Here is a 24,751-nt window from a genome sequence, read left to right as displayed (position 1 = left end):
AACCTAGAGGAGCTGCTAAATAAACTAATATTCTAGTTGTATTTGCATGTGTAATATCTGTGACTCCATAGATGACTGTAACATTAATGATGTTTCTGCCAGATTTGGTTGTCACTGAAGCATGATTCTGTCATGGTACTCCTACTTTCTTCTTCCTCTTAGGGCTCATTTCATTAGCATGACACAAACCTTTAATAGTTTCAGCGTAGTCTATGGATCAGCATGTGTTCATTTTTTACTTTGATAAAGCAAAGAAATTGCTTCCATTTCAGCTTTGACATGCACTTGCAAGGCTTTTCTCAAGCTGTGAAACTTGCGCAATGAATACGTCGAAGGAGAGTAAAATGATGGTCAAAGCAGGTTTTTCGGGTGCTTTTACCGGCTGTGGGGTCTTTAAAAGACTAATAAATCTAACGAAGGGGTGATAAAAGAAATTCAAAGTATAGAGTTTAGTGATTAGATTAAAAATATTAAATTAAATTGAATAAAATAGATAGGAGAATTAAGCTCAATGAGTAAATTTATAATTTATCTTTGTTATTATAATATTTTTTAGTATGATAATATAAATATATTTAATATTAAACGATAAGCTTTTATTGTCAAAAGGTTAAAGAATTTTAGTGGTCAAGGAATTTATCTTTTGAGGTCTTAGGTTTAAGCACTAAGGGTATACACGTTCATTGTCAAATGGTTGAGATTTTTTGAATAGACATCGTCTCACATACACATAAGATTTATAATAAAAAAAAGGTTTAGGTTCAAACTCGAGTTTGAGCTTAAATTGAGCTTAAATTTTAGCTTCAATTGAGTTAAGTATAAAAATATTTTGAGTTTAATTTTTTTAAACGCAATTCAAATGTAAATTTCTTTTAAACTCAAATTTTTTAATCAAATCAAATTCTACTTTAAACTTTTTAAATTGAGCAGAGTTTTTTTCAAAATCAAATTAAAAAAAAAATCATAATGTGAGCAAATGCCCTGACAATCACGAGTCTACCAACTATGTGGGAAACTTCAATGGGAGCAACAACCCCTACCTGGACACTTACAATCCTAGATGGCTTCAACATCCTAATTTTTCTTAGGGGAATCAAGGAGCCAACAATGCCAACAACTCGAATTGACAACATAGCATGACCGAACCCCTAAGTTTAAAAAAAAATTATCGTGGCAAAATACTAACCAGGGGTCAGTATCTTCAACGAACACCAACTCTTTGAAAGTTACTCTCCAAGACTTCATGGCAACGACCAAGGCTCTATAGCAAGATCACTTCACATATATTGAGAGCCAATAAGCATTATTACAGAGGCAAGTGGCATGTTTGCAAAGTCATAGTTCATCTTTGCGAGCCTTGAAAATCCAAGTGGAAAAATTGCTACAACAATACATGCACGCCTATAGGGCAGCCTACCTAGTGATACTGAAGTCACTAAGGCTAAAGAGAGGAAGCATTGTGGTGCATTCACCTTAAAGAATGACACCAAAATTTACAAAGATGGTAAGTTTGGGGGGAGACACTCGGAGAGCCCAACCATGGGATTGTGCATGAAGATTCGGAGATGCTGGAAGACTCATATTGGATGGAAAACAAGGATGAGGGTTTAAAGAATGCAACCAATGAAGACAAGAAAATTGTTGTCACGACAAAAGATAAACCCCCACTAACAAGAGTGAATGAGCAAAGGGTAACTTCCAATGTCTTCAACACTCTCAAATATGTTGATGATTATAGGGAGTGTCAATCGCTTAAAGATGTGGAATCCACGATGGAAGAAAAAGTTGCAGAATTTTGCCATAGTAAATTTTTATGCACTGATGATCACTTGAGGCTCGATGAAGAAGATGAAGAGGAGCTCGGAGATATTCCAAAGGAGATGAGTCAGTCTAGCTTACTCATAGCTATACCAGGTACGAAATTTGAACCTTTGGATTTCATTTAATTTACTCATCCTAAAACTCAAGTAATTGCCCATCTGTCTAGGCTATAAATTCTTAAAGAATTAAGGAATGAGAAAGATTAAGAAAAAATTCTCTAATGAGAAATTATTATTTTTCGCGGCATTTTCGTGGTATGCTGATATTATCAATTTTCTCGTTAGTGGTATTTTACTTCCTTACTTCAATAGGAAAGGAAAGAACAAGGTCATGACCCCTACCTCTTCAAAGAATTTACTTCCCAGACGATTAAAAGTTGCCACAGCAAAGAGGAGCTGGAAAAGATGTTATTCCACTACTATTCAGTTTCATATGGAAAACACTTGGAAGGAGTGAGGACTACTAAAAAGGTCCTATAATTTAGATGTGAAAGACACGAAATGTCAAAGCAAAATATTTTGAAGATGAGATTGTTATATGTGTGGGGCATATTAGTCTATGGGGCATATTGGTCTATACTAGTGCTCCGATCAAACATGACAAAATTACCATATCAATTTAGGATATTTTGGGGTTTGTATCCCTTCAACCCTATTTAATTTTTTGTTATTGTGTGTTTGTGTATCTTTTTTCTTTGTTTTATTTCTTTATTTACTTTTAATATTAGTTTTATTTCTTTATTTACTTTTAATATTATTTCCCATTTGAGCACGGTTTATGCACTTTCTTTTTTATTACACGATATATAAAATATCTATAACATCTATAATTAGACTTATTTTAAAACAGATTTCTTTTGGTTGTTGTTTACCACCACATGACCACCCGTTGACAATAATTTTTATTATATTATCATCATTACATAGATATACATATTATTAATATGTCAATCCAAACCAACATAACTCCTTATAAACCATTCAATGTATTTTACACTATGTTTATGTTGGTTCAAGTGGTAAGCAACTTGATATTACTTAAACAAAGTCTCAGGTTCGAGTCCTTAATCCGCACAAGGAGGAAAAGAGTGCCCTAGGATTTCATTAAACTCAAATATAACAAAGTAATACAAACTAATCTCCCTCAAGAGATACAAAACCAGAAAGAAACAGCCCTTAACAGAACATAATTCAACCAATACCAGCCTTAGCTAGGACATCCGCCTCTATATTGGCTGTCCTACTAACCCAACTAATAAAACCTTCATAAACACTAAGCTTTTGAATAATGTCTTTAACAATTTGAACATAAACAACAGGACCAGAGACCACATCCTTAACCCAGCCAACTGCCACCTTACTATCACTCTCAATAATCAATCTATCTTTAAACCTATGACAAATAGATTCATAAAAATCTAAACCCTTTAGGATAGCCTTCAATTCCATTAAAGTTGGGGGCCCCGGACCAGCAGGCTCTTTGAAGGAGCCAAGAATCGAACCAGATATGTCTTTCAAAATACCACCTAAACCACTCCTCTTCCAATCACTCGAAGTAGCCGCATCTACATTAAGTTTAATAAAACCTTTTAGAGGAGGGGACAAAGGAAACATGGTTGAAATCCGATTAGAATGGGACGAGTAGGAATCCACTAAGGAAGGGTCAGCAATAAGATCATCCTTAGAAATAGTAATATGAGTTTCCTTAGCTAGAAACCATGAAGCAAGCCTGCACCTTGCTAGAAAGAAAATCTCTGCTTGATCAAGCTTCCCTCCTTCAAACACTATAAAATTCATGGTCTTCCAAATTGTCCATAAAACAGCTCCAGGGATAAATGACCAGATAAGAGAGTTGGTCTTCAAGTCATTCCAAGCCAATAGGAATCTTTTAGCATCTGCATGAAAAATAAACTGAAAATTCCAATAGCCCAAGAATTTCATCCAAATTGGCCAAACAACCGAACAGGAAAAAAATAAATGCGATGAAGACTCTTCTTCTAGATTACAAAAAGAACACAAAGTATCATTTATGCCCTGAACACCTCTCTTAACCAGAGTTGTCTTCACTGCCAACTTCTTTAAGATAACTCGCCAAAGAAAAGTCTCTACTCTTGGAGGCAACAGACCCCTCCAAACATTAGACTTCCAAAATTTAGCTTCCTCCTAATCGGGAGAACCCGAATAAGATAGATTGACACATGATTTCACAGTGAAAACCCCTTCTTCAGTCCCCTTCCAAAACAGTCCATCAGCGGCATCAGCAGAAATAGAAAAATCAGAGATAACAACCATCAAATTCGCCCATTGCTCAAATTCCCAGTCATTCAACTCTCTCCTCAGTTGAACGTTCCAAATCCAACCCCCTGAACTGAACTCCCCAAACTGAAATAATCTTCCTGCTTTATTCACTGCAATAGAAAATAGTCTAGGGAACAATACCATCAAAGGATGATCCATTGCCCAATTGTCTTGCCAAAACCGAATGTTCCTCCCATTGCCAATTTTATAGCTATATTTACCTCTGATACTACAGCCCAACGAATCAGCTTTATAATGATTACTCACCATATCTCTCCACATCCAAGAAATTTAGGAGAAACTTTACTGTCGAACTGCATCAAGGAAGGGTCCAATTTATATTTGATGCAGAGCATTTCCCTCCAAACCGCCTCACTCTCAATAGCAAACCTCCAAGCCCACTTTTCCAAAAGTGCCCTATTCACCACATTTAAATTAGGAACCCCCAAGCTTCCTTCAATTTTTGGTTTACAAACGTCGGACCAGCTTACCCAATGGATCTTCTTTTTCCCATCTCCACCACCCCATAAAAAATTTGACATAATAGAATTTAGAGTCTTGTAAACTGAAGCTGGAACCTTGAACATTGACAAAAAGTATATAGGGAGTGAGCTTAGAACTGATTTAATTAGAACTAGCCTGCCCGCCAGTGATAGAGAGGAGCCTTTCCAGCCCACTAACCTCTTATTAAAGCTTTGAACCACTGGATCCCATAGAATGTTGGAGTTTCTATGTGGACCTAGAGGGAGTCCCAAATATTCTGAGGGAAAAGAGCCCACTGAACATCCAATCATAGATGCCCAATCCTTAATTTCCTCTTCCTTTAAGTTCACCCCAAATAATTTACACTTCTTTAAATTCAGCTGAAGACCAGAAATAATCTCAAATACCCGAAGCACCCTTTTTACATTCAAGATCTATTTTTTCGACGCCCCACAGAACATAATAAGGTCGTCAACAAATTGCAAATGAGTTAAATTAAAATTCCTCTCCTCTTTTCTAATGACCAAACCCAAAAAAAGCCCTCCTGTAACAGCCTTCAGTATTAATAGATTCAAGAGTTCCCCAACTATATTGAACAACAATGGAGACAAGGAACAGCCCTACCGAAGACCCCTCGCCATTGGAATTTCCTCGGTAGGAACCCCGTTCACCAAAACTGAAACAATTGCTGATGTGATACATTTCGAAATCCAACCTATCCATCTAGAACCAAAGCCCATTTCCTTCATTATTCTGAACAAAATAGGCCAGTCAAGAGTATCATATGCCTTCTTGAAATCAGCCTTAAAAACACAACCTTTTAAACCATTCTTCCTCCAAAAGTCAATCCCTTCATTGGCTATAAGAGAACAGTCTAGGATTTGCCGACCGGGGATAAAAGGGAATTGACTTGGACTGATCAAATCTGAAATGCAGCTCCTAAGTCTTCTTGACAGACATTTAGAGAGTATCTTATACAATCCACCAACTAGGCTTATAGGTCTAAAATCGTCTAGACCACCAATGTTTGAAATCTTAGGAATAAGAGTGATGAATGTGTGATTTACTCCATGTTCCCATTCATTCCCCAAGTAAAAATTATGAAAGAATTTCATAATATCTACCTTAAGGACCTGCCAAAACCTCTTGAAAAATCCCAGATTAAAACCATCAATATAATGAATACAAAAGTTATGAAATTGATAAAATACTGTGGATTAATACATGGATTGACGACACTGTGATTGTTGGTTGTTTATTGAACTACATAGTATGGAATCTCTTCATGATTTATGATGAGCATGAACTTTATATTATTATTTGTGATGATTTGTATGACTTTAGTTCCTGTTGTATGTTCGATATGCGAATTTATCACTTTCATGAAATATATTAGAGTAGACGTGTGCTACTAGTGCACAAGTATACAGAGTCGCTAAAAGAGTTTTAGCATCAACTATACAGAGTACGACACTTTATATCTTGTAGTGAACATTTATATTTGTAGGACCTTTATTAGTATTTAATCTATAACTGTGTTTTATAAATATTTTATGGTCATGTAAACTCTTAATTATTTTTGGTTAACCTTGATATCATAATTTGATAATTTTGAACGGTGAAATTATTTTTAAAACACATAACTAATTTTATATTTAATTTTTTGCGACTTCGTGATTTAATATGATATTTTGGATCTCCATGTATTAAAAATTATCCTTGAGGTCTCATGTTACGTTATTATTTTTGTCTGGATTGTTACATTAATATTGTGACGATCAACGATAATTTTCGTCCATCAAATGATATCATTAATTAAATTTAAAAATTTTATTGAGTAAAAAAATAATATTTTAATTGGTTTTCCCCCAAAATTTTCAGAAACTTTTCACGCCCTTAGACTTATTATTATTATTTGCAAGCTTGTCTACATATGAGGATTATATGTCATAATGCACTGTTCTTTTCTCTCGTCTCCTATTATTTTATTGAAAATGAGATATTAAGAGTCTTTAAATGGAAGATTTATAAAACAATGGACCCACACCAAGTTGCAAGTATTGAAGAGTTAAAGTTAGGCAGCATCAATTGTTATCATGTCAATGTCACACATCTCATTGAAGCAGTATAATAATAAGATAAAAATAGACCAATAATAAAAAAAATCTTAATTTAGTTAATAAAAATAATTTCTTAATTTAGAACATGGAAGAAGCCATACGGCAGATATTGGGTCACTGTTTCTCCTATTATATTAAAAATCAAATAAATCCAATAATTTGTATACAAAATTAAAATATTTTATATATTAATATATTATTTGTACTGAAAAATATTATATATTCACATATATTTAAAAAGAAAGGTGATTATGAAAATATGACATTTCTCAATTCCCATTCACAAATCAGAGCCATACCACATACAGACGGTCATGAACTTCTTAGATGGGTGCATTGCCCGTTATCAACCTCCGTCCTTTTAAAACTTTATAAGAGAGCAAAATATTATATATATTTACATACATAAAAACAAACATAAAAAGGTTGGTAGGGTTTTTTTTAACATCACAATCATAACCATTTGATCTCTGTCCGGTCACTTTGATTTGAAAGGAATGGCTCTGATCACAACCACGTGATAGAGTGCTGCTAGTGCTGCACCAATGAATGGACCCACCCAGAAAATCCACCGCAACCAAAACCATACCAAATTAGATAAGTTTCACCAAAATTAATACATAACCTATTGTCCAAAATGATCTGAATTGAAGTTGCATTCTTTAATACAATATTAATTTTTTTTATCATTTGATTAAATGAAAAAAACAATTAGAGACTTACATGATCATCCCAACCCTTGTCCTTGTTGAAGATGATGGCTGCACCGAGACTTCGAGCCGGGTTGATACCGGTTCCGGTAATCGGAATGGTGGCTAAGTGGACTAAGAACACTGCGAACCCAATTGGCAATGGTGCCAAAATCTAGCATCACAAAATAAAACTAAAAAAATAATTCGAGCAACAATATTATAATTTATTTAATTCTATTCGAATCTAATATATTTTGTTATCTTTAATATTCCGTCCAAAATGAAACTTTAACCAGGTTTAAATTACTTACAGGAACGTGAGAGTCTCTGGCGCTACGCTTGGCGTCAGTGGCGGAGAAGACGGTGTAAACAAGGACAAAGGTCCCAACAATTTCAGCACCAAGTCCGTCGCCTTTGGTGTAGCCATGAGCTACCGAGTTAGCTCCGCCGCCCAAGGCACCGTACCGAGTCTTCCCCATGAACCCTTTCACCACACCGGCGCCGCATATGGCCCCTAAACACTGCATCACCATGTAGTAAATCGCCCTTGTCGATGACAACTTCCTCGCCAAGAACAACCCAAAAGTCACCGCTGGGTTAATATGACCACCTATCCACCATCGTCCACAGATGCGGAGATCAGAATGATTTTCTCGATAAACAAACAAGGTTGAATTAGGAGGAAAATGGTTTTTTGTTATACCTGAGATTCCAGCAGTGCAGTAAACAAGAGCAAAGATCATGCCACCGAAAGCCCAAGCAATACCTTGAATTCCCACGGTCGTGCACTTTGTTTTCTCCTTAACGACGCCCATGACAGTCAAAACAGTGATGTACAAGAAAAGGAAAGTGGCCACGAACTCGGCGATCCCGGCTCGGTAAAACGACCAAGATGTCAACTCGCCGGGCTCGAAAAACGGAGCTGGTGGTGGCTCGGTGTAGTCTTTGACGTCGTCTTGGCTCTGAGCGGCGGTCCCAATAGGTTGTCTCTCGTTGAACTTGTTGGCTCCTAATCTAACATCCTCTTCTTTGCCCTCCATTTTCACTTCTTTGCTTTTTTGGTAAAAAAAACTAAAAAAATAAGAGAATGTAAATTAAAGAGTCTTTTCTACTTAGTGGGAGTGTTAGGGGAGCTTGCAATGGTGACTTTTTTTTTTTTTGGATAATTAGCAATGGTGACTTTATAGGCTAAGGTTGATGCGAAAATGGTGGGTGGTGGAGTTTAAGCATATACTAATTGTATTGAAATTATTTTGTGTGTTTGTTCAAAGAAATTAATTGTGACCGGCCAATCCTTGCCAAATTTTTAGGCTTAATTTAAAATTAATTTTAGAATATAATATAAAATTTAAGAAAAATTATGTATTTAGTCACTCAGATTTAACTATATTTTTACTTTTATTATTTAACTTTAAAATTTCACTATTCTATTGCCTAAATTTTAAAATTTATTTCTTACACCATACAATCATTAATTGCGTAACGATGGTATTAAATCATCTTTTTTGCATTTATATGAAATTCAGTTAACATTTTAATATTGTTTGATCCCGTCATCATAATTTACGATGTAACTGATGTCATAAATAAAATATTCTCTTTTTTTCTTAATTTTTTTCTTTGAAATATTTTTGAAATCGATAAAACATAAATTAAAATATTACTATCTCTTAAACTAAACTTACAATCTTTATTGTTTGATTAACGTAAAATCAACATATAAATTTAAACCAGATCTTTACACGTTTAATTTTTTTAGAAGTAATTTAATAATAATAAATTTTAGAAAAGTCTAAAAAGTTTAATTTGAGAGAAAAAGTTTTGAGAAGTTTATATAAATTTATTTTTTTAAAAATTGTACTGAAACTTAACAATGACATAAAAGTAAATTTCGATATTGATATTAATGCAATAATTATCAAATTGTGTCGACTACCAGCAATATCTTATATATATAATTAATATGTGGGTTAGGGCCGGATGCACTAAAATTATAGGAATTAAGTGTATCTTGTTATTTTAAAAAATTCTAAAAGATTAATTTAATATATTAAGGAGAGGAAAAGAAAAAGTTTATATATTTAAATTTTTTAAAAATTAGTATTTTAAAATTTTGGATTGTTTTTTTTATTTTGAAATTTTTCACTGATGTGATAGTAAATATGATTTTTTTTCGAATTAATCAGTGATATATAATTTATTTATAGATAGTAAATATGGGTTTTAATTTCATTATCTGAAATTGGAATATTTTTGTTTATAAACGACATCGGGATGGCTGCAGGTGGACAGCTTATTTTGCTCAATTTTTTGCCACAAATTTGTGGGCTGGGCCACCGCCCGCTTTTTCACGCGTGAGAGTGAATGATTATTTTAATTAATTTTATAATTTATATTTAGAATTTATAAATATTATTTTTAGTAACTTTTCTTTTAAATTTAAATATGATTTTTAAAGTTACGATTCTAAGACATCGTTCATCAATCCTTAAATATAGACAACTTTTATTTAATTGTCTATTTTTATAAATGAAATGAATAATAATATTAAAATAATAAAAACAAGTTATTAAAATAAGGATATTAATGAATTAAATTTAAATAAATAAATTTGTAATTGTATTATTTTATTAAGTTAAGGACGATTGGTTTATTGGCATGTTTAGTACTTGTTCTGTTGTCATATATTTAAATAGTATTTTTAATATATAGTTATAAATGTTTAATAATTGCACTAAGCCCCAATAGGAACCAAATGCATCATCATTATTTTGGAAAAGTGGTTAAATTTAGCTTAATGTGTTTAGGGGGAAAATTACAAGATTTGTATACCCATTATTTTTAATAAAAGAAAATTAAAATTTTGGACTCCACTCTTAAATTTTTGGATCTGCCATTGTTTTAAGGTAATATTTTAATACTATAGTATGTATGTATTGTATTTTTAAATGTCTTTTAATGTTTATATTTTATAAGATTGTTTGATTATTCGACTAAGCTATGAAAGACCTTCAAAAACTTAGAGTGTCTTTTCAAGGGTTATTCGAATAAAATAAAAATATTTATTATTTACTTACATTTTTTAAATAGATTAATATATTTTATAATGAAGATAATCTTTTGTTTATATATATGTGTTTCATATAATAAAATTATTTTAATAAATATAAGTTATAATCTATTTTGTGGTGTGAAAACATCCAAAACTTGGGCTGCATTTCCTTAAGACACTAATGAAAGATACTCCACCAAATTTTAAATTCTAATAAATATAAATATTGTAGTGTCCTCTTCACTTTGTTTGTTATATTCGATATTTCATGCATCTTGTACATGACATTTATTAATGTTGCATTCATAAATCATGCATTTGTTTTCTAGTTTTCAAAAATAATTAAGGGTAATGTTGTATTGCGTCGTAGGTTAATAGAATCGCGTCCAACATGACCGAGTTTCAATTTCGTTAATTCACGTAATGAGGGGACACCCCTTTCAAATAAAATCGAGTGAATTAACCATTTTTGTCGAGTCAAATCTTTTAAAAAAGAAATTTATTCATTTTTAAATTCATAGAAATAAAAGGATTGTAATTCAAATTTTTGATAATGAACGTTTAATCACCTGTTGTAGTCCATGGTGCTCGAATTCGTAACCTCTAGGAACAACAACGATTCCTTGAACCACTATATTTATTTTGTTAGGAAAAAATCAATAATATTGGAGCTTTGAATGAGAAATTGATCCAAACGTTGTTGAGGAAAATGTAGAACCAATGTAGAACTAATAATTTCTTTTGATAAATTTTATAGATACAAACGAATTTTAAGTTTAATTCAAGGATTTTAATTATTGAGTTTCCAGTAAAATCAAATGATTATTTTCTTTTGGGTATTGTGTTGTCAAAAAATCAAAGGATTAGTTCCTTTTGATTACTTGGTTCGGAAATTAAAATCAAATTATTAGTTTCCTTTCATTATTGGGTTATGAAAATTGAAATTAAACGATTAGTTCCTTTCTATTATTGGATTGCGAAAATTAAAAATCAAATGATTAATTTCTTGTGATTATTGGGTTGGTAAAATTAAAGGATTAATTCCTTTTGATTTTTGTTTGTTAAACAAAATCGAGTTGTTGTGATATATTTGTTCCAAGTTTTAGTGTTACTAATCTCGTCAGTTAACAGAATATAAAAGAAATAAATCACTGAATTTATTCCATCGTTAGAATATTGCATTGATTCTAACTTCGTAAGGAAAATAAATAGTTGAATTTATTTTATTTAGAATCTTATATGATTCTAATATTGTAAGGAAAAAAATAATTTATTTCCTTAAGAATCTTAAATGATTTTTTTTTTGTAAAAGTAAATAAATTGGTTAATTTATTTTCTTAGGAATCTTGAAGGATCATGTTATGCAAAAAGAAATAAATCATTAAATTTATTTTCCTGTGAATCTTATATGATTCTGATTGTAAAAAAAACGTTGAATTTATTTTCTTTTTTTTAAAGGAAATAAATCGTTGGATTTACTTTCCTATTTTGTAGAAGGAAATAAATCATTAAATTTATTTTCCTATTTTTAAAATGAAATAAACCGTTGGATTTAATTTTCTATTTTGTAAATGAAAATAAATCGGTAATTTATCTTCTTGTTTTGTAAAAGGAAATAAATCGTTACATTTATTTTTCTATTTTGTAAATCGAAACATATCGTTGGATTTAGTTTCCTGTTTTATAAAAGAAAATAAATCATTTGATTTAGTTTCTTGTATTATAAAAGAAAATAAATTATTGTATTTATTTTCTAAAACGAAATAAATCGTTGGATTTTAAAAGTAAATAAATCGTTGGATTTATTTTCTTGATTTGTAAAATAAAATAAATTATTGTATTGAATTTATTTTCTTCGGAATCAAGTATGATTCTATATTGAAAAAAAAGAAATAAAACTTTAAATTTATTTATATAAAAATCTCGATATGTTTGTAAAGTGAGATCTTGGAAATAAATATAATTTTGGCAATTTAATTCATGTTGATTTAATGAGTTTATTTGATTTACTTTTACAAACAAGAAGGAATAAATATTTTATTACCTTTATTGATGATAGAAAAAGTATTTTTATATATTTGCTAAAGAGCAAAAACGAAGCTATAGAGAAATTTATTCTCTATAATTTAAAAGTTGAAAACCAACTTAATAAAAATATTAAGATGGTAAAAGGTGACTATGATGGTGAATAAATTATTCATGAAGTGATACCATAATACTCTCCTAGATTAAATTGAGTAGCAAAGCGTAAGAAATAATTCTTAAAAAGGAAATAATGAATGCAATGCTAAGAAGTTATGGGTTATCACATAACATGTAGGGGGAAGCTATTTTCAGCTAATTATCTTTTAAATGAGGTTTTTCGTAAAAAATGACAAGAGATTATATGAGTTATGGAAATGTAGAAAATCTTTCTACAATTACTTAAAAATATGGGGGTGTCTTGTAAAGATAATGATCTCATTATCGAATGAAACGAAATCCCAAATTGGTGGATTATATTGGCTATGTAGATTATAGCAAGACATATCTACATCTTGTGTATGAATCAAAGAACCTCAAGATTCAAAAGAACACGATAACGAAATCAAAGAATATCTCATTCTTTAAAAGTATATTCCCTTATAAAACTAAGGAAGGTGATCAAAGACTATAAATAAAGATAAGTTTATATGTTCAACAAAAGGTTGAAACAAAGATATTCTCATGATGAAAACTTATGAAAAGAATTTATGAGAGAACTGAGATATCTCATATATGCTCAAGAGTATGGATTGTATTATCCCAAGATCATGCTTCATTAGAAGGATACTTTGATGCCAATTGAATATCTAAAATTCAAGACATCAAAGGCACAAGTGAATATGTTTCACTTGGGAAGAGGAGTCATGTCATAGAAATCTTCAAGAAAATGGTTATAACCAAATCCAAAATGAAATATGAGTTTGTGCCTCTATACAAGTCTAGAGAATAAGTTGAATTAGTTTAAAATTTTTTGGAGGATATTCTTGAATAACCAAAGTTTGTGCCCACAATATTTATATATTAGTAGAGCACAAAAATTTATGTACAATTGTAAGCTGAGATATATACATTATCAACACAATACCATTAGACAATTGATCTCAAACGGAGTTATCACTGTTGATAACATCACAGATTCACTAATTGAAGGGATAAAAATTGAGATGAAGTTGAGAAAACATCGAAAAGAATGAGACTAAAACCATCAAATTAAAGGCTTTATGTGAAGGAAAACCCTACCTTATTGATGGGAGATCCCAAGATCTATGTTCAAAGAGACAACCTAATTGCATAAACCGTATCGGGATTTATTACCCCAAGTCAGTTCCTATGATATAAATAGTGATCAAATTGGTATAGGCTAAGCAAAGCTTTTAATAATCATTGTGTGATTCGATGAGCTGAACAACATAAGTCACTTATGTGAGAATGAAGTGGGGCCGCTTCGAGAAGAATATTAGGCATAGTTATTTCAAACTCTTGCCGAAGCAGACAATGTCCATGGCTTTAAAAACATACCCATGAGAACTAAAATTCTTGTCAAAGGGGTAGTTGTGTGAAATATATTATCCTTTACACGAACGATATAACAGTTCAATGACATCACGTCTATTGGTCAGCTAGTAAAGTAAATATACTGTCACAATGGAATGCTCAAAGGAGGACACCTACCTATCCTATGCAATTATCGATCGTAAAGTCTATCACCACATCGAGTCAAAATGGTTTTGATAAAATGATCAATTTCATTCATGTGGGGGATTGTTGGAAAAAATTTGATACTTTTGGAGCTTTGAATGAGAAATTGATTCAAACGTTGTTGAGCAAAATGTGGAACTAATTGTTGGTTTATACATGTGCAGACGTGCACAATATGGGTAACGTTAATGTCCGAACCGGTCAGTTACCTTGTAGGCTTACAAATATTTTAACCCAAACATGAGATATTTTCCTAAAATAGAGCATATCTGTTCTAAATCTGCCATGGCTTTAAGGACATACCTATGAGAACTAAAATTCTTGTCAAAGGGGTAGATGTGTGAAATATATTATCCTTTACACAAACGATATAACAATTCAAGGACATCACGTCTATTGGTCAGCTAGTAAAGTAAATATGTTGTCACAAGGAAATGTTCAAAGGAGGACACCTACCTATCCTGTGTAATTATCGATCATAAAGTCTATCATCACATCGAGTCAAAATGGTTTTCATAAAATGTTCAATTTCATTCATGTGGGGGGTTGTTGGGAATTTTTTTTGATACTTTTGGAGCTTTGAATGAGAAACTGATCCAAACGTTGTTGAGCAAAATGTGGAACCAATTGTTGGTTTGTACATGTGCAGACGTGCACAGTATGGGTAACGTTAATGTCTAAACCGGTCAGTTACTTTGTAGGCTTACGAATATTTTAACCCAAATATAAGGTATTTTCCTAAAATAGAGCATATCTTTTCTAAATCTATTTTGGAATTAAAATGATAAATATTAAAAGGCTAATTTAATTAAAACATTAATTTTAGAAATTGTTTGATTCTCATTAATGTTCCATTAGTTCAAAAATTTCTAACTGTTCACAATGTGAAATTCCTATAGTACCGTGTAAACGTACTAGGTTAAAAGCACAAATCAAAAACTATTCAAAAGTTTTCTCTCCTCTATTTTTTCCCTATGATAGACAAAAGCAATGAATAGTTTGTGATCTTGACAGTGGTGCTATTGTGCACTAATCATCTCGTTATTGTATCCTGGGAGATAGACGACCAAAGATCTCGAGCACCAAGGAGTGACCGAAAATCTGTCTTAAGAAAACTGCGTAGTTACAGGCTTCAACTCGTTTCTAATCGATTGTTTCATTTCCAATCATGTGTTTATTTTTATACTATTTTTATTATTTAATAAGAATTCTTTTTCCTTTAATTTTTATCGTTTCGGATTGTTATACTTCTTAAAATTTTTAAAAGAATATATGTTTGATTTGTGAACATATTTGTGAACATATTTATTTTTGTTTCTACCAATATTTTTTTTTATCTTTCATCAACATATTCATCTAATATTCTTAAATATACTTGTTTATATGGTTCGAATCCCATCTACAAATAACACTCTTTTTTATTATTTTATTTATAAGTCATAGAAAAATGATGAAATTACACTATTAGTTTTTAGGTTCCTTAAGAATCATAATTTGCACTCCAAAGTTCATTGAATATTTAATTTAATCTATATATTCACTAATATTTAAAATAAAATAAAAAGAATATGATGAATAAGTTTATAAACGAGTTGAGACACGAATTTAATTATGAATGTAAACAAATCAAGAATACATTTAATTATATTTAAATAAATAATTATAAAAAATTATTTATGTTTATTTATTTAAACAAATATAAATTAAAACTGTTAACGAATTCATTAATCCCAATGTATTGTTTCACGTCGTGGATCCCAAAAGCAGGAATACGAAGCCACGATAGCTTTCAATTCCACGTGATCAATCTTTTCGGCTACGTTGGAAAAAGAATTTCTGCACATGGGGTGGCCTAATGTCAGACGCTAGCTTCTTATAATTCGTATGTTAATAGACTTCGGGTGAATAATTCATTTTCTATTATTAAAAAATTATTTTAATATAATATTTAAATTACTTCGATTCTTTTTAATTATAAATTAAAAGATTTTATACATTTAAATAATATTAATATATTTAAAATTGTTCGCAAAATTAATTTGTTAGATTGATTTTTAAAATTTCGACATCTACATCAATACTACATCTAGTTTTAAACAGAAATAAAAAGATTCGTTGAGCTTTTCTTGAAGACAAAGTATGTATTCCCAAATATTTTGATGCATTTCCGATCAACTTCCAATGCTTGTAAGTATGTTTCCTCACTTGCCATAACAAATCTGCATATACTTCCAATGCCACTGAATATTGTGGATCAGCTTGAATAGCACTTTTGTACAACTCTTCCGCCATAAGGCATAATGCCAAAAGGTTACACTTAGTAAAAAATATAATTGAATTTAATAAGTTTAATTTGTTTAAAATATCCAACTTAGATAAATTTAAGGTTCATCCCAATCAATCAGCAACCACCACCACCTATCGCCGATGACCACCGTTTCTCATTGAAAAATCGTTTTCTACAATATTCAACGCAGTAGGAAAGTAGTATTAAGAGAAACCGACATAAATTAAAGACCACCATTTCATTTTACAATTAGTGAATTATAAATGCAGACAACTATGAAGGCAACAAGTACGATGACTGAGGCAAATGTTGGCAAAACATACCTCAAAACTTGTAAGAGTGTTTCTCTGATGTAGATGGCCATAAGGGGAGACTTAAAATCTAGGTGAACGTTTTTCGTAAACAACTAATCCCTTCACTCGGTATCTCCCCTTCCAATCTATTTACAGACACATTAAACTGTTCGAGGTCACGAAATCTTTTGAGAGATTCGAGAATGATTCCATAGGGATCATTGTGGAATAAATCCAAACGTTTCGAATTCAGCAAGCCATCTAACGAGTCAGGAATAGAACCCTGCAATCTGTTATGACTCATGAGAAAGAACTAGAGCGTGTACATCATGAAGACTTCCGATGGTAAGAGATATATCACTCGAGAAATTGTTTGTCGTGGTCGAAAATATTTCCTAATAAAACTATTTTTTCTTTTATTAATAAAATTCTATTTTTTTTCGTCTCTGATTATGTCGTTAGACGACAAGTAACTTCCAAGATATCTTTCCAGCTCCAAAAATGAAGGTATTGCAGAATGTAGCTTGTTGTAGGATAAGCAGATTTTTTGTAAAGAAGTCAAGTCACTCAAACATGCGGGTAAAGGTCCATCCAACTCATTATCATCTAATGTTGATTCGTACAATCTCTTTAAACCACAAAGACCATGTGTTGGCAATTGGAGGTAAATAAATGAAATAGTAAAGTCATTAGTTTCCGTAGGTTTCCTATTAATACGGCTCTCCGACAGCGTGAATGTTGTAAAAAACAATTTTTTGATAAGACACTGTTGATCACCGGCTGTGGGTGAAGGTGGTTGTTGGTTGATTGGGAAGAATTTTATATTTATATAAGTCTTAGTGTGTCATTTTAATGGTGTGTTACGGTCTACGACGTGCACGATAGGCTTTCTTTTAACAATGCGCACACTTATCATTGAAATCACTAGATAAATTATGAGTAAAATAATTTTTAAATATATATTCATGCCATAATTTTGTATTGAATCCGATTTTAAAATAATTTTGTATATTATTTATAAATACTCGTATAGTTGAAACATCAATACGTTTTAAACTATTTATGTTAGCTTTTTTTTTTGTTATGGAATTTTCTATATTTTCAATTCAAACTTCTCCAGCTGCTGCTTTATATATATATATAATATGTACTTTTATCTTTTAAACAATGTTTTATCATCTTTTAACTAAAGTCGGTAAACTAAGAAACATATTTACCAAAATAAATAAATAAACATGGCCTAGTTTTAACCATTGAATTGTTGCCTTTCAACAAACCAGTTCAATGAATAACCGCTGATGTTTTTTTTAATATCTCTGACATTTTCAAAGTTCTCCAAGAAAAAAGAAAACCATTACAATAAGCTCATCTGATTTGAAAACTCAGGTTTAATTATTGCACTTCTACTCCAATCATTCATTTTATGGGTAAATTTCTATCATTCTTGTAACTTTTTGTTTGATTTCATCCCTTAGAATCATGAGGTTTTTGAGTTTTGATTGTTTTCTTCGTTGCATTGATGAAGATTCGTGTTTTCTTTTCAACAGATTGCGCAATGGAACTGAATTTGCAAACGTTTTCAACATTGCACAATGGAACTCAATCATCGGCCTATTGTTCGCTTCATCGTTCATCTCGTTTCATTTCAACAAAATTTAGGGTTCATTGTTGCTCAAGCAGCTCCAATGGCTTCCCACGTGAAAACACTTTTCACACGAATCCTTCGAACCATCGTTTACCCTTGAAGCTCGAGTTCCTCGATCCGACGTCGCTCGGGATCTGTCCCGAGCCGTCGGATTGGCCGGAACGAGATGAGATTCTTCGGCTCCCCATCGAACAAAAAGCGAACAACGTCGGGATACCACATTCGTTGAGGTTCATAAAACGAAAACGAAGCTCGAAATTAAACTGTTTAGTCGATCACGCAAGTGAATTTGCGTATTCTTCTGTTAAAAACGCGATTTCTTCATTGGTTTTGATCATGAGAGAGATACAAAGCTTCACTTTGATGATAAAGGAAGGCCTTTCATCAGATGATTCGATGGCGGCCATGTCCAAAATCCAACAAGACATGACATTGGCATTTGTCTGGCTGTTCCAACATGTGTTCTCCAAAACACCCACACTCATGGTTTACGTTATGCTTCTCTTGGCTAACTTTTCGGTTCAATCAATGACGAACAAGGCTCCCTTTGATGCAATCCAAGGACCGGTAAATGTTATAACTGAAACCGAAATCAAGACCGTGCCAGTTCGACGTGCGAAGATGAAAGGGGAATTGTTTTATAGAGCACTTGATTATCAAATGAGGCAACAAATGGTGTCTCCATTGCATGTGGAGCTTGGAGCAGATAAGTATGATGTTCATTTCAGGACAGATCTTGTTTATCAAATGTGTGTTGCTGAAGAGCCTGATAATGCACTTTTGCTCGCTAATTATGCTCGGTTCCTTCATCTTGTTGTCAAAGACTACGACAGGTAAAATCTAAGTTTATGCCTTTTTTTAGCTTTATTTGTGTTTCCCTCTCTTTATCTACTAGGATGTGAATTAAAACAAATAAGATAAAAAAATAATACCAAAAGTAAGAATATCAAAATTTATGTGAAAAAGAAAAATACTACAGCATAAAATAGAAATTTTCTATAATGTCTAAATTATAAAAGGTTTGTGGGTTAATTAAAGCTTAATGAATAACCTAATTATTAATGAGAGTTAATTACTCAACGAGAAAGAAAACCCATATTATAAGAAGTTTATTTGATACAAAATTCTTACTTCTAGTCAAACATTGATAAAAGAAGTATAGTCTTGTGCATACGGGTAAAGTAAATAATAAACTATGATGAGGATAAATTATTTAACTTTAAAATAAACAAAGTCTTAAAAAATAGTTAAATTAGATCAATCCAGAGTCTAGGCTTAATTCTATTAATTTTAAAGGTGACATTGTTCTAAAATACAATTATATCAAAAAAATTTGAAAAAAGAAACTTTATTATAATGGTTTCAAAATTATCATTGAACTAAATATAATTGGACCATCAAAATTGGAAGGTATTGTCCCTCCCACCCATAACGTGTTTCCGTCTCTACTTATATGGATTGAATGTGCGACAAGACTCAAGAGTCTTTACAATCATCGCACATTCTTATTTTTTTAATCTTATTGTTTACCCAAGTAAATTGTACCGTAAACTTTTACTTGGATTCATTAATATATTCGAAAACTATATTACTATGTACCGATTAATATATATATATGCAGGGCGGAGGAGTACTACAAACGTGCTATTGAAGCCGATCCACAAGATTCGGAGGCATTAGGACTGTTTGCCGATTTCTTATGGCAAGTGAGAAATGATCATTGGGAAGCCGAAGAGATATACTTACAAGCCCTGGAAGTTGATGAGAAGAACCCTTTTCATGCATCCAAATATGCGAACTTCTTATGGAACACTGGTGGCGAAGGCACTTGTCTTGTATTTGATGCACCCAAATAGTACTAAATCAGGCCTATACCAATGGACATATGGCTCTATTGATGTATACTCTACATTTATGTAAACTAGTTTCAATTCATCTGCAATGTTGCTCTTCAAGGACATCATTGCATATATTTTATGTAATCAAGTCAATGATATTGAAATTATTTTAAATTAACATTAATAGTATTTGATAAAATAAAATGTGTAATATGAAAATTCACCCACCACTACAAAATAGGTTTGTAACTCCTTTTTTAGAGTAAACGCCACAAAATTTACATATATCTCAGTGTTTAGATACTAAACGCCACAAAATGGTAACATTCATTACGTTTTTTAAAAATGCCGTAATAAAATAATCGTTTGTGACATTTTTTTTTAAAGAAAAGCCGAAATAGAGTCATTGTTTGTGGCTTTTTTTATCAAATGCCGCAATAAGATACATATTTAATGTCGTTTTTTAATACGTTATTGCAATTCATTAGTAGCGTTTGCGTTTACAAACGCGGCAAGGCTTGTCAACACCTTCTCATCGTCATTTTCTTTAAGTTTTTTCCTCACCGCCGTTTACAAATACCCAGGAAACTGCTGTACGCCGAAAGGGTCAAACCCTCGGTCTCCGATCATCGTCCCGTCTAGCCATTCCGGTGGGCTTGCATTGGGGAACCAAATATAGGCGGTCGGCCGGTGGTTTTGGTGCTGCTTTTTTGGGCGATGGTGATGCCTTCTTGGTGTCAAAGCTAAACCCAAACCTATCTTGGATTCGACCGGAACTTATTTTATTAGGGTTGTAGATACGAGTTCCGAAAAAGTGTGATGTAACGGCAGCAAACAATTTAGATCGTTTTGTAATGGGAATTTCTCTTTTGGAGAACAAATTAAGTTATTTTATCAAAATAAAAGAAAAATCTCAAAACACAAAGTTAATATATAAAATTTGAAAATAATTGTTAATCTGATAAAAAAAATCGATAATTTATTTTAAACTCATCGAATTGAATCGTATACATCCTCCGAGTAAGATGATATGACAATTTGATATTGATGTTCAATTTTAACACTAAACTTTAGTTTATGTTTTAATTAAAGCACAGGATTATTAAATTATTAACAATAAGATGAAATGACAATCTGATATTGATGTGAAGCCGATATATATAAATGTGAAAGACATTACACTAATTTTTTATTTCATTTCATCATCTTCATCGAACTTTCATTTTTTTTCTACCCATTTTCAATCGTCGTTATTAGAAATCGTCATTCTTTAACATCTTTTGTGACTACCCTAAATGTTGAAGAATTCATTTCATCATCCTCTATTACTTTATTAGTTTAGATTTTCTCAAATATTCTTTAACAACGTAAAAAGAACTATCATACTTGGAGGGATTTAGGACTTTATGAGATTAGAGATGTTTGTTTTAAAATTCGATTAGTAAGAAATATTATTTTGAGAACACAAACAACATACTTAAAAATTAGTCTCATCGAACAGTCATTGAAGGAGATTAGAGTATTAGAACGTCAAACATTAAAAAAATTGTTGATTTTGAGTGTATTTCATGAAAAATTAAATCGAAAAGAAGAAAATAGGTGAAATACAAATATTTTGATACCAATATTACCATGTATGGTAACCGATGATGGACGAAGATTGATGGGCAACAATATTTGAAAAAGTTGATAATTTTTTAAATAAAAATTGAAAAGAAATAAGTATATCATCACGTCATTAACGATTCTAATAATCTAATAATTATTTAATATTCAAACTAAAATTCAACATCTAAATTAAAATATTTTAAAATTTAATGCTAAAACCGATACACATCAGTGGGTAGCATACCCTAAAATAAGTTGTCGGAACAATAATTCACATATAATACTGTCTGATTTAGTCGGTCGGATTAGTGCATTTGACCTATAAGCTACAAATGAAGGAACATTCGTGTATTTTATATTTGTTATTCACAATGACATAAATAAAGAATTTGCTGGTTTGAACTACATCCTAATCAACAATTTGCCTCCGAACCAAGTTCTTCCATCAACTCTTAAACTCTGGCCTCGGTGGGAAGCACATGCCACGCAGAACCCAGTGCAGAAATTGACGTAAAATTTTATATTAAAAACAAATGTATAGTGTTTTAAAATAAAATAAAGGGCAAACTATACCATTAACTACTCAACTATGTAGTCTTTTTACTTTTTTCATCTATCTTTCAATTTTTTCAATCAAACCACTTAACTATTTAAATGTGTTCAATCAAGCCACTAGCTGTTAATGCTTGACTGAAATACTGACGTGTCTGTTAAAAAAATTGATATAATTATACATTTAGTCCTTAATGTTCATATATTCTATCAATTTAGTCATAATTTAAATTTTATTTTATAAATTCAATCCTCTAATCATGTTGTGACAAGCACTTGTCACAACATGATTGAAAGGTATTTTTAAATTTAATTATTTTATTTCCAACCCAATGTATAATTATCTAATCAGATTTGATGGAAAATTGAGAGTAGAAGAAAACCCCCAAAGTGGGGGGTTAGAGGAATCAAACCTAGGCAAGAGCAATGCTTAGGGTAGTCCCAAACCACCAAGCCAGGATCAATGATTGGTATTAAAATGCAATAGATAATATATAAGATATTGTAATGAATGAGAAAAAAAAGTTAAAAAAGAAGAATTGTTATTTAATTTAAAAATAATTTAATGATTATATATATATTGTTAAATAACAATTCTTCTTTTTTAACTTATTTTTAAATGGTTATTATCCCTTTGGAGTATAGGATGTGATGGCAGCTCAATCACCTCGAACTTGGGTTTTGGACTTCCCACTAGATCCACAAGGACCACAACAATATTGATAATTCAACGGGCGAAAAAATCCCAAAATTTTTCTTATTTAACAAATGCTAATTATAAAAAAATAATTTAGTAAATTAAACAAAGTGAAATTCTGTCCAACTCGCAGGAATTCAGGAAAGGGTTTTCTAATCTGTCTGAAATCAACCAACCTACCTAGTTCCATCGACACGAAGTTACGATTACAAAGATTTTGCAACTTAAGTAACATAAAAGATTTAGAACGTTATTGGTGTCAATCTAATTTGATCAATTCGTAAATGTGAATTTACTTTATTTAAAAAAATCAATATTTCATCTTATTAAATTAAATGATTGTTGATAATAAAACAATATTCTTTAATTTAGGTTTGATAATAAAATTTACCACTAAACTATAGATCTCTTATTTGGGGGTTTATTTTAAAAGAAACTAAGTAGAAAAACTTAATTACTAAATTTATAGTTAAATTACAAACTACAAATAAAATATATATATTTCATGCTCTAATGGTGAAAAAGTTATTTCATAAGAGGGATTATGATATTGTTATGTCTTCTGTTTAAGAGTTAAGATTATAGATTTAAGGATTTATGATTTAAATATTAAAGTTTAAAATCAATTAAATGCGTCGGATGACAGACGAACAACATATTTGTGAGATAATTTTTTGCTATTGATGTAAAAAATAATAAACCCTAGAAAATAAAATCAACTTATTTTGTATTTTGAAATAAAAATTTAATGTATAGTATTTTTTAAAAGAAAGTAATCATATGATGAAGTTGGGAGTGCTTTATTTTTCCAGTAGGTTCATTGTGGGCCAAGAGAATACATGCATCATGGGAAGAAGGTTTGGGTGACAAAATGTAAAAGAGAGTGGAATTTTGAAGTATCAATTTATTATTGTTGTAATATTTGTTTGTTTTTATGTTTAGATAAATTTACCCATGTTTTATAAATATTATTATTCAAATTTAAATTATCGAAAATATATATCATTATATTAATTTAGATTATTTTTTAAATTTAATAATAAGTTTATTATAAATTAAAATTTGTTGACTGATTTCAATGATTAATGAGAATATTATTATATTTTAAAGTTACGAATTATAACAATTGTGTCTAATGCATGTATATATTATGAATAATTAAAAAAGATTATAAACCTATATTACATTATAATCAATTTATATTGTTTTTATTTTGTTCTTGAAAGGAGACTAACTAAATCTAAATCTAAAGCTAACTAATTAAGCTATTATAGATTTTCTTTTCCAAATTAAGGCTGCCACCATCTCTTAAGGTCGTGGAAGTTCCTTAAGGCCACTCGGGATCATCAGAGTGAATTTGATTAAAAAGGATAATGAGAAAAGGTATTATAGATTAATATGGTGAAAATATTTTATTTAATAAAAAAATTATAAGTATGTAAATAAAGTCAATAATTTATCAAAATAATAATCGTCGACTAACCTATGGACAGTATGGACTGACAAGTTTAATACTTCTAAATTTTCATTCCATTTCCACCCCTTATTTCCTTACATATACCCCTCATGTGCTAAACACACACCCTGCTTGTGAGTTTCCCATATATCTTTTTGTTTATGTTCAAAAAAATAAAAGAAGAAAA

General features: G+C 31.0%; 1 protein-coding gene across 1 annotated transcript; it reads right to left on the bottom strand.

Moving 5' to 3' along the window:
* Positions 1-7,148: 7,148 nt before the first annotated feature.
* On the bottom strand, positions 7,149-8,502 carry LOC120119481 (probable aquaporin PIP-type 7a). Its single transcript, XM_039139297.1, has 4 exons — positions 8,117-8,502; positions 7,725-8,023; positions 7,445-7,585; positions 7,149-7,292 (listed from the first exon to the last, which is right to left on the bottom strand). The coding sequence occupies exons 1-4, from the start codon at positions 8,451-8,453 to the stop codon at positions 7,200-7,202; spliced, it is 870 nt and encodes a 289-aa protein (XP_038995228.1). The 5' UTR covers positions 8,454-8,502; the 3' UTR covers positions 7,149-7,199.
* Between the last annotated feature and the right edge of the window lie 16,249 nt (positions 8,503-24,751).

The sequence above is a fragment of the Hibiscus syriacus genome, unplaced genomic scaffold, assembly GCF_006381635.1.
Source record: "Hibiscus syriacus cultivar Baekdansim isolate YM2019G1 unplaced genomic scaffold, ASM638163v2 tig00110332_pilon, whole genome shotgun sequence".
Taxonomy (NCBI): Eukaryota; Viridiplantae; Streptophyta; class Magnoliopsida; order Malvales; family Malvaceae; genus Hibiscus; species Hibiscus syriacus.
The sequence above is the reverse complement of the archived record's forward strand: the minus strand, read 5'-3'. Positions and strand labels throughout refer to the sequence as shown.

Bases quoted from the DNA above. Each gene is read 5' to 3' on its own strand.
- LOC120119481 (XM_039139297.1), bottom strand. From the start codon at position 8,453: ATGGAGGGCAAAGAAGAGGATGTTAGATTAGGAGCCAACAAGTTCAAC. The intron at 7,586-7,724 runs GTAAGTAATTTA...TTGTGATGCTAG, and splicing joins CCAGAGACTCTCACGTTCCT to ATTTTGGCACCATTGCCAAT. The intron at 7,293-7,444 runs GTAAGTCTCTAA...TTTTGGTTGCGG, and splicing joins ACAAGGGTTGGGATGATCAT to TGGATTTTCTGGGTGGGTCC.